Here is an 11881-nt window from a genome sequence, read left to right as displayed (position 1 = left end):
GAGCAAAGACTGAATTGTATGAACTGTGAAATTTGGGGCAAAATGAAAATCGACATTTTGCACTAAAACAGTTTTGGATAGCAGCAGTAGCCTAACTTTGAAAAATCACCAAAAATTTTGGGAATCGAATTAGAGGATGAATAAATATGAAATTAAAGCTTATTGAGTCTAATTTCTCATAGAAGAAACGATGTAAGCAATGGAATTGTAAATCATGAGATATAATAAATTTTGTGAGACAAGGTCAGAATGATTTCGGGTTCCTCTGTTCTGAGTTTAGAAAATCATCAAATTTTGAAGAAAAATAATTGGGGGCTTAAATTTATATTTTTAAAATCCTGAATGAGTTTATTTTCAAGAGAAATAAACGGGAACATCATCCGAATTCCATACGAGGAGATAATTAATTTTTAGTGAAGAAGGGTCAGAACTATTAGACAGCAGGACAGAGGTGACTTTAAAGAACAGATTGTACTTATTGGCTAAACTAAAAATTTTGAAAATTTTATGGTAAGAAGATATGTGAGTCTAGTTTCAGTTAAAATTAGTGAATCCTAATTTGGAGTTTTGTAGCTCAAGATAAAAATAATTTAGTGACTATGAAACGGATGGACAACATTGAATATACATAAGTAAATAGTGAAATTATAGATAATGTTACTTTTAAACGGGTTATAAACATTAAGGATGTGAAATAGAGTTAAGGTGAAGTCAATACTGATAAGTGAATGGTTTTAAAATGATAGATCGAGAACCCGAAGCAAGTTGAGGAAAAGAAAAAGTAGCTGATTAGTCCCTAAACTTTCACAAATTCTGCAAATCGACCTAGGTAAGTTCGTATTGCTGAAATTTAATGATTAAATGTTAATTTCATGAATTATATAATGTATGATGAGATATAGTTGCTGATGAAATGGGAATAAAATAAAAATGCAAAAACCGAATAAATGATCAAATTGAGCGGAACGTAGGATTTGAGTAGTTCTGATCAGTGACAAGTGATAAGTGGTAGCTTTAGCTACGCTAATCTGATCAGTGACAAGTGACAAGTGATAAATGTGATCCGTGTAAGACCGTGGCAGGCTATGGCTTCAAAAAGTGATAAGTGATCATACGCAAGACCATAGTTATACTATGGTAAAGTGGAAGTGAAGTACTCAATTTTCCGTAACCGTTCCCTAATTTGATTAAGGATGGTAAGTGACAAATGGGCCTAAAAGAATTATAGTAAATGGATAAGTGGTAGTGAGTTAATACAAGGGAACTCACCAATGATTGTGGTTGATAGGTGAACTTAGTAATGATGTATAATGTATAAGTGTATGAATGTTTGGTAAGATTTATGTTTTATGCTTATTAACTTACTAAGTTTCTATAAGCTTAAGTGTATTCAATGTCTCTTGTAGATTGATGTGAAAATATACGGAGGATCGGATCAACACTGAGGATCACACTATCCAGATTATCTCTGGTAGCTTTTGTAAATTTCTTTTTGATTTATATGACATGTATATAGTTTGATAATTACATAAATGCCAAAACTTGTTTAATGAATATGTATTAAAGTAAAGAGTGATGAATATGATAAATGCTATAATTATAATAGAAGTATGATTTGGTATCAAATTGATTGAAATGGATTGGTTGGTTTGGATTGGTCTCGGTTTTAAAATTTGCAGGGAAGATTGGACATTTATAAAGGGATTATATTGAGTTCATAAAAAAAATTGGGATTTTGTGAAAAATTCCCTATGGTTTCGATTTAATCTCGGTTTGGGCCCGAAGTGTGTTTTGGGCTTTGGAGACCCATGTAAAGGACGTCATGACATGTTTTGCTAAATGAATAGTAATTAACTCGTAATAACATAAAATTAATTCAGTAAACTCCAGTAATGCCACGTACTCTATTCCGGCGACGAATACAGGTAGGGGGTGTTACAGATTAATTCGTCTTATATTAACTTTTACAGTTTAACTTGCATCCATAGAACTTACTTTTTTTACAGTGAAGATTGTGAAGACTCGACTTAGTAGCAAGATGAAAAATGATTTTTGAGAAGTTTTTAAGTTGTCTACATTGAGAAAGAAATTGCAAAAAAATTTAATGTGAACGAAATAATTGATAATTTTAGTGAGATCAATGACTAAAGAATGCAATTCAAATAAATTTTAAATTTTTTTATTTTTATTTATTAAAAATATTATTAGATACTATCTCCACCCTTCTCTTAAATTTTTTTGACTTTATCCTGCCACGTAGGTGGTTAAATGGATAGTCGTGATGGAGATAAAGTGTGACTAGAAACACTCCACCAGCTTATGGACTACCTGAAGGACCCATGATAGTTGCTTGCTAATGAAACAAGTCTCCATGAACAGGACCTTATTCCATCATTAATAAATGGGAAGTAAAAACAAGTATTAGATGGAATACCCCACCTGAAAGTGACCGTATCAATTCATTTTCCTAGTAAAATTCCCAATCCTTTCTTTCATTTGCATTGGGAAAGTATAACTTGTTTGACACATTTAACAGAAACAATGATGCAATGGGGTGAGAGAAAGCGAAAAAAGAGAGTAGAAATCGAACCTGCGCTACCATAATTAGGAAGATCTATCAGGAGAGTCTCCAACTCTTTGAAGAGCCCTTCTAAAATTTCCATCCTGTAATTAATGGATATTTAAGTCCTGTAACTAATCTTCATTAGAGACAATGTGATAGCCCGGAATAGGGCCTAATCAGAACAGTGGTTTTGTAACCACAAATCCGAAGTGAAATAGTTTAATTTTATAAATTTTTATTAATTACCGATTGATTGAAATATTGTGTGAAAATATGGATAGGAAATTTTAATGATTTAGTGCCTAATTGAATTTTTAGGACTAAATTGAGAAAAAATGCAAGTGTGACTAATTAGTGATTAAATGACTTAATTGAATTATTGCATGAAATTGGAAGTGTTTATGTGGAAAATAGACCATAAATTAGTGTTATAGACACATAAAGGTAATTCTAGAAAAAATATCTAAGTAAATGGGTCAAGGGCATTTTTATCAAAATTGAATAAAAGACAAAATAAGATGAAAATAAGTGTTCATCTTCTTCAAAATTGGAGCTTGCTGCCAAAAATTCCATGTTACCATAGCTAGGGTTCTTAATTTTTCTAAGCTCAATTGTAAGTGATTTCTGACCCGTTTTTAATTATTTTCGTAATTTTATGCTTATTGAGGCTTGCATTCCATGTTTCTACCATTTATTTTAAATGGAATTAAATTTTAAAAATTGACCCATTCATGATAAAGTTGTAATTTGATGAGTGATGTTAGATAATGAATGTTTAAAGTGTTAATTACGAGTTTTACTAGATAAATTTTGATAAAAATGTTGAAAAAGGACTAAATTGTGAAAGATAGTAAAGTGTGCATAAAGTTTTGATTTTGTGAAACTGAGGGCAGATGTGAGCATGAAATATGATTTAGTGAGGTTTGAAATTTAAGAAATTTAGTGAATTTTATTTTTACGAGCTTTGGGATGAAAGTGTAATTCTTGAAAAGTTATGGAAAAAATGTAAATTTGCCAAAATATTTTGTATGAATTGTATTTGAATGGAATGTTGATAAAATATATTAAATTGTGTTAATATAAATCAAGACAGAAGAAATAGTAGAAGTGATCGGGGAAAAGAGAAGGTTATCGACTAATTTACGAAAATAGTCATTTTGCATCCGAGGTAAGTTACATGTAAATAATAGCAATATATTTTTATAAACTGTGAATTATATTTGATATGTGAATTAATATTGAAAGTGGAAGGAAAATTGTTCATGAATTATTCAAGTGATAAGTGTTTAAAATAAAGTGTTAAGTGTAAATTCCGAGTTAAACTTAGGAATATAAGTGGATACAAGTGACATGTCACTAGAGACCAGTATTACAATGTTACAGTGAGTCCTGGGTGCTGGGTGATCTAGCATGTGTTGCAGACACCTGATAGCTTATATGAGCAGGCCCGTGGACATTTCCAATGTTATTGATTAGCGGTAGCTTCGGCTACAATTCGGTGGTAGCTACGGCTACATATCAGTGGTAGCTTCAGCTACATATTAGTGTGGCACTTATGTGCTAATTCTCTACGTATCCATGTATATTCCGAGTGTTCAACGGGATTAATAATGAGTTAAAGTGAACATGAAATGAAGTGTGTATGTAGGTACATTTGAATGAATGAGCATATGTGATAAAGGTTAAGTGTATAAATGTATGTGCAAGTGAATTGGTAAGATTGTGCATGTGTAAGTAATTGAAATTGCTAAGAAATGTATTGATTAGTTATATGTTAAAAATGTTAATTATTAAATGAGTACTTATTGTTTACATGTAACTTACTAAGCTATTAGTAGCTTACACCTTTCTTCATTTCCTTTTTTTATAGTGTTTTGAGCTTGCTCGAATTGGGGATCGTCGGAGCCTCATATCACACTATCAACAGACATTTCGGTATTATGTGATTTCAAAACGTTTAAAGTTATGGCATGTATAGTTTCTTTGTTTTGGTGTTATGTATGCTTAAATGGTAATGAAAACAAAGAAACTATAAAAAGTAAAAATTTTGCAAAGAAGCAGTTTTTGGGACAACAACAGTGACGTGAATTTAAAACATCACCAAAAATAGTAGAAATGGAATTAGAGAGTGAATTATATATAGGATTAAAGCTTATCAAGTCTAGTTTTACATGAAAGAAACAGTGTAGGAAAAGGAATTCTATATTTTGAGATATTTGAATTTTAGTGAAACAAGGTTAGAATGGTTTTGAAGTCCTCTGTTCTAAATTTAGAAATTCATTAAATATTGTACAGAAAGAATTATGAGTCATAATTTATATATATAGATTCCTTAGTGAGTATATTTTCTACAGAAACAAGCGGAAACACCATATGAAATTTGTATATTGTGATAATTGATTTTTAATGAGTGGTGGTTAGAATAGTCAGACAGTGAAACAGGGGAGTCTTCAATTAATACACTGTACTAATTGGCTGAACTAAAAATTCTAAAAATTTTATGGTAAGAATATATATGAGTCTATTTTTAACAAAAAATTACGAATTTAAATTTTGAGTTTTGTAAATCGAGTTATAATTAAATTAGTGACTGTCGCACAGGTGGAAAGTTTTGTTGTGACTAAAATTAATTCTAAAAGCAAATTTTTATGCTCCGAACTAGTAAGTTAAGTTAGATAGCGCCTCATGCTCGACTCCAGAAACGGTCTCTGGTAAGGGGTGTTATATTTAGTGGTATCAGAGCTACGATTTAGTCGATTCTCGGACTAACATAGCGAGTGTAATAGACTATCTATACATGCCATAATTGAAGTGGGTAAATATGAGTTTTAGATGATAAAGGATTTAATTGAAGTGCATAATTGAAGTAGAGGTCCTTAAATGGTAATTAGGTCATTATATTTTCACGGACAAAAATGGGCATGCATAGATAAAAATAACTGAAGTTTTAATGAAGGGCATTTTAGTCATTTGGTAATAAAAAGAGTTAAAAGGGAAAAGGATCGCAAAATGTGCTCATCTTCTCCTTAAGGGCCAAAACTTCAAGGACACCATAGCTAGGGTTTCTTCACTATCTCAAGCTCATAGTAAATGCATCCAAGCCCCGTTTTTAATGTTTTTTTATGCTTTTGGAGTCCTCATAGCTCGGTTTAGCTTATTCTACCATTAATTCATGTTAGGGTTCATATTTGGAAAAATACCCATAGGTGAAATGTGTTTATTTTGATGTTTTGTGGTAGAATACGAAGATTGAAATTATGTTAAACAACTTTTGCTAGGCGATTTTAAGTGAAAACGAGTAAAACGACATAATCGATAAAAATACCTAATGTTCATAAGTAAATGTTAGAGTGGGAATTTGATGTTGCCATAGAAGGGAAAGATTTTCAGCATGTCATAAAACATAAGAATAAGGGATAAAGTTTAATTTCCGAGCTTTGGGATAAAAGTGTAAATATGCAAAAATTTAGGGGCAAAATTGTAATTTTTCCAAAGTTAGAGTCAAGGACTGTTTTGATGAATGTGAGTCAAGGACTGTTTTGATGAATGTGAATATTAAATAAGCTAAATTTGCTATTATAGATCAAGAGGAACGAAATCCGGAGTTGGACCGGGGAAAGAAAAAGGTTGAGGACTAAGTTGCTAGATTTGATCGTATTTTGTACCGAGGTAGGTTTACGGTAAATAAATGCAATATTTCAATAATTATGATTAATGTTGTTATTTTCCAGCAATTATGTACTTATTTCATGAAATTATTTAATGTTGACTCAAGTAAGAGATGATTGAGAATCAGTGTTAAAAAGTCCCGTTGAAACATTAGAAATGTATTGGATACAAATGTCATGACATTAGGGGAATGAGATCCCATGTAAGACCATGTCTGGGACATGACATTGGCATTATTGAGGTTATGATAAGTCCCATGTAAGACCATGTCTGGGACATGGCGTTGGCACCAATATGAGAACTCCTATGTAAGACCATATCTGGGATATGGCATTGGTAGTACATGATACGTCCCATATAAGACCATGTTTGGGACATGGCTTTGGCATGTTATTATCAGACAGGAGACCCGAGTATCCTTAGAATTCCAAGTGGTTCAACGGGCTAGTAAATAGATTATGTTACATGAAAGTTCAAGCAAAAGCATAATAAATAGATTCAGGTGAGTTATAAGGGTTAAGAATATCTCAGTTATCAGTTGAGAACAAAATTTCAGCAAGAGAGGAGTAAGGTATAATCATGAGTTATTTAAGTAAGCAAGTAAGTAAACAAGTAAGAGAGTAAGTAAAGAAGAAAGTAAAGATCATGATACTTGATGATAATTTATGAGTATAATTATTTATGATAAATATTGTTATTTATTTACTTGTAAACTTACTAAGCATTATGCTTACTCCCTTTATTTTCCTTATTTTTTTATATAGTATATACAAGCCAATTCGGGGATCGTAAGGACGTTAGAGATCGTTTCACACTATCAACAAACCATCTCGGTATTTTGTAATTTGAAACGTTTTAAGTTATGGCATGTATAGGGACTTAGTCATTTTGTGTGTGTGTGCCGTTATGATATGGCTAATGAATAGCTTGTAAATATTTGATAATGATTAGCTATTGAAATGACTATTTAAGAACATGTTTTGGTGTTAAATATGCCAAAATGATAGTTAATACAAATAAATTATAAGAGAGTAAAAATTTGCAACGGAACAGTTTTTGGACAGCAGCATTGATGTGATTTTGAAAAATCCCCAAGGATAGTAGAAATGGAATTAGGAGTGAATGAGATATAGAATTAAAGCTTATTGAGTCTATTTTCATATGAAAGAAACGATGTAGGCAAAGGGATTTTATATTATGATGAGATATTTGAATTTTAGTGAGACAGGGTTAGAATAGTTTTTGAAGTCCCCTGTTCTGACTTTAGAAAATCATTAAAAATTGTACAGAAATAATTATGAGTTATAATTTATATTTCTAGATTCCTTAGTGAGTCTACTTTAAAAATAAAAAAACGAGAACATTATCCGAGTTCTGTACAATGAGATAATTAATTTTTAGTGAAGAGAGGTCAGAATTGTCAAGCAGTGAAATAGGGGAGATTTAATGAATAAACTGTACTTATTGGCTAAGCCAAAAATTATAAAAATTTTATGGTAAAAAGATATGTAAGTCTAGTTTCATGAAAAATTTACGGATAAAAATTTTGAGTTTCGTAGCACAAGTTATAATTAAATTAGTGACTGTCACGCAAGTGGACAGTTTTATTGAGAATAGTGAAATTTACCAAACATAAAAACCCAATCCAAGTTACCAACACCTAACAAAATTTTATCTATCATAAAAAACAATAACGAATTCAAGTCAAATTGACCCTCAAACCTGAAATTGAGTAGAATCCAAGAAGATTTGAGTCCAAAACAACTCAAACCCAAAATAAACCAAACAAGTAACTCAAATGACTTGAACACAAAATAAATTAAACTTATAACAAATTGGCATGAAAAACTTGAGCTCTAAACTCAAAAGACATAAACCCAAAATTAACCTAAATCCAAAGCGATTTGGCCGTGATACATGTCACAGCTTACACAGACTAATTTCATTGTCCATTCAGATGACAACATTGTTTCGTTTATTAATACAATAATTTAAAGATAAAAGCAAGATAGAATGAAGCGCTCCTATTGCATGCATAGCAGCACATTAACCCTTAGCATACTTCAAGGTCCAGCTCCGTGCAGTTGTATCGTACTCGCTACAATTGGTCTTGCACATGTGGGCAATCCATGGCACCAATGGGGCATCGGGATTTGGATTCTTTAAGAGTGACCTAATTGAGTGCAAAACCTAGAATCCAAACAAATATAAGAAAACATCTCCACCTCTAATACTAGTAAACCCAGCAAAGCAATAGTTGATGCAATACTTAAAAGGGCTTGCTGTTTATTTCATTTTAAAGGGTACATGGTTGATAGATGACCTAAATAATAACATATGTTCAAATTAAAGTATGCATTTTTCTTTAAGGCAGTTAGGACTATGAGCAAATAACCTGGGAAATGCTGAGGTCTTTGCTCCACCGATCCTTCAAAATATCAAGGCCAATGCTACCATTCTCATCAATATTAGGATGAAAGATCTTTGTCCTGAACACAACCTAAATGGAAGAGGAAAAAAAATCAAAAGAGAATATAAAAAAAGCAAAGAAGAGGTTAGGTGAGCAAAACTAAAAGGTAAAGTTGGTGGTCATTAATTAGCAGCTAAACAAGCATGCTATAAGGTTAAAAAATCATGAATTAACTTCACCCTACTATTTGCACCTTGGGTGGTTCATTTGGATATTGGCGAGAGAAATGAATGTCAACTTGAAACATTCCACCATTATATGGAGTCCCTCGAAGATCCAAGATAGCTGCTTGCCAATGAAACATGTCTCCATCAACAAGACCTTATTCCATCATTAATAAAAATGAGGTAAAACAAATGTTAGATGGAATACTCAATCTACAACTGATCGTACACATACCAACCAACCCTTTTTCCCATTTGCCTTGACAAAATATAACATGTTACACTCCTAAAGAATCTCACCACATTTAATAGAAATAATGGTGCGATGATGAGTTCTTACATGCAAAACCATAATTGGAATGATTACCTACCAACTTAACAACAAATGGATATGTGTGGCAATCAATAAGACCCCCGAAAAAGGAGTTTCATATAAAAACAAATGAAAAAGGATTTTTGAGGAAAAACCACAACAAATAAACAACGAGAGTGTAAAAATCAAACCTGCGTTGGCATAGCTTGGATTAGATTTCTCGAGACTCTTAAGCTCCTCCGAGATTCTTTTATAAGCAGGACCCTAAAACCCAAAACAAACAATTTTTTTATTTAAATAAAAGAGAAGAAAATCCTAGCTAGATCGTCTTTAGCTACATCCAAGGAAGCACTGAAAATGTGTTTAAATTTGTAATTTTTTTTATTTTATTTCAGTTTTGAGTTTTAAATTTTTTTTTAAAAGTCAAAATTGGGTTGTCTTTATCCTGCTTGACCCACACAATTATAATATAAATTTCATTTTTGTAAATATGACATTTTAGCTTACCATAGCATACATCTGCGTCCATTTCCGAGCAACTGTCTTGACCATGTTGGAAGTGTTCTCCTCCAATGGGTTATCGAGTTGTGGATCCCCTAAGATTAAGTAGATTGCCAGCAGCACCTATAAAATCAAAACATATACAACTATACTTCTCCGCATCTAACAAATATAATAAATATAACTAAATACCAGTTAACCAAGCAAAGATAAAGTTTAACCGGGGTGACAGTGACTAGATTCAAAATGACACTAATGATCCATTATGCAACCTATTTGACCAATGGCTTGATGTAAAATTCATTTTAATAGAATAGCTCTGATTAATTAAATACCAATTCAATTAAAAGAAACAATAAATTTTATTATAAAAGCATTAATGCCTTCCAATAATTTTATATTTTAAAAAAAAAATGAAATAACTCAAACTACAACTTTTAAGTTAATCTGAAAATGATTAGAGATTCAATTACTTTTAGGTGTGGGTTGGGGCTGATTTTATATAATTTATTTTCTTTCACCCATTGGCATCTCATAATCTAGTTTTTGACAAAGAATGGTTGAGAAATAGCATAACAGGGAAATGTAATTTTCAAACTGAAATATTCATTTACTTGGATGCAGTTAGGAGGTTTGAGCAAATTATAACCTCTTTTATGGTGCGGCCGGGGAGCCAGTTTTTATCCTTCAAAATATCAATGCCAATGCTACCACCATCGCTGTCAATATTAGGGTGATAGATCTTGGTCCTGAAAGCAACCTAAATGGAAGGAAAAAGAATCGAAAGAGAAGATAAAAGAAGAAAAAGAGAGGTTAGGTGAACAAAACTACAAGTTGGGGGGTCATTAATATGTTATAAGGTTGGAAAATCATGAAATAACGTTGTCCTATTATTTACTATGTAACTTCAAGATTTAGCACAGTCTAGCTCAGCATTGACGGCCCATAGTTCTCTGGTTACAATAAATTTCTCTTTGAAAATAAATTTGATGCTATTCTATCCTCAGTATATATTAACATCGACGTTATGAAGCACCTTGGGTGGTTTTAATGGATAGTCCGGAGGGAGATGAATGCTGAGTTCAAACGTCCCACCTTCATATGGACTGCTCAGAGGACCCGGCATAGTTGCTTGCCAAATAGACTTGTCTTCATTCTTAGGAGCTTATCATGCCATCAATAATAAAAAGGTAAAACAAGTGTTAGATGGTAGTGCAATCAGAAAATATATCACGTTGCAGTCCTAAACAATTTTATCACATATTTAACAGAAATAATGGTGCAATGATGAATTCTTACATCCACCCAAGCTAATACCCGGAAATATTCTCTTTTTGCGAAACATGCTAACCTTTTGCTATCAACTTCATTTACATCTATAGCATTATTAATTCCAATGACAAAAGGAAATAGGTGAAGAGGAGAGAAGAAATGGAGCCTAAGCTGAAAAATTCAGGAGGATCATTTTGGATATCCTCGAGCTCCTCCAAGATCCGATTCTTAAAGTTCCGCGTTGAAGCCATCACACCAAAAATCCCAAGCTAGATTGATCACCTTTACCTTTAGCTTCAATCAAGGTGCTGCACTGAACATTGCACAAGTAACTAACCACACTCACCGATATTTGTTTTTATAGTGAGGTTCCAGAACCCAAGTGTTGACTTCCTAACACTCTTTTTTTTTTAAGCCCAGATTGGCTTTCTTAAGTTCTAAATGTCTCTTTTGGTGGACCCCACAGGACCATAATATTTATATATATTGTAATTAAGAAAAATAAATGGAATGTTTGATGGTTAACTTAAGTTCTCTTGCCTATAATAATATATTCTTGTCATTAGATTGATTAAGAGTTTGTTGATAAAATAAAATAATTTTACTCACCCTTTCTCGAGTATTACTTTTTCCCCTATTTATAAAATTATAAAGTTTTTAAAACGATGATAAAATGAAATATTCGTAAGCTCTAAATGTTGAAAGTAAAATTACTAAAATTTGAGAAATCTCGACTTGTTACTTGGGTGTACATTTCAAGTGGACCTTGACGCAATGGCAAAGCTAACGAGTGACAAGGGCCCAAACCCCACCCCCCAATTATAAAAATGTATATTTATCATTTAACCTTTTGACTTTTGAAAAATTTGCCCCCCTTCAAGTTTCTATTTAGCCCCTTTGCAAGTTTGAATGCTCAACCATGTACCTTT

At 32.1% G+C, this 11881-nt stretch overlaps 1 protein-coding gene across 2 annotated transcripts; it reads right to left on the bottom strand.

Annotated features, from left to right (window-relative positions):
• Positions 1-7953: 7953 nt before the first annotated feature.
• On the bottom strand, positions 7954-11265 carry LOC105793087 (ubiquitin-conjugating enzyme E2-17 kDa). 2 transcript variants are annotated; one of them, XM_052634334.1, is made up of 8 exons: positions 10980-11265; positions 10717-10844; positions 10330-10440; positions 9687-9803; positions 9371-9443; positions 8896-9023; positions 8628-8732; positions 7954-8422 (listed from the first exon to the last, which is right to left on the bottom strand). In XM_052634334.1, exons 1-8 carry the CDS (start codon positions 11023-11025, stop codon positions 8279-8281), a joined length of 852 nt encoding a protein of 283 aa, XP_052490294.1. In that variant the 5' UTR covers positions 11026-11265; the 3' UTR covers positions 7954-8278. The 2 variants fall into 2 exon arrangements, with proteins under 2 accessions (XP_052490294.1, XP_012477473.1); XM_012622019.2 differs by having other exon boundaries at positions 11032-11265.
• Between the last annotated feature and the right edge of the window lie 616 nt (positions 11266-11881).

This window comes from Gossypium raimondii, chromosome 8 (assembly GCF_025698545.1).
Source record: "Gossypium raimondii isolate GPD5lz chromosome 8, ASM2569854v1, whole genome shotgun sequence".
NCBI lineage: Eukaryota > Viridiplantae > Streptophyta > Magnoliopsida > Malvales > Malvaceae > Gossypium > Gossypium raimondii.
Note: the sequence above shows the minus strand (reverse complement) of the source record. Positions and strands in the feature narration are given on the sequence as shown.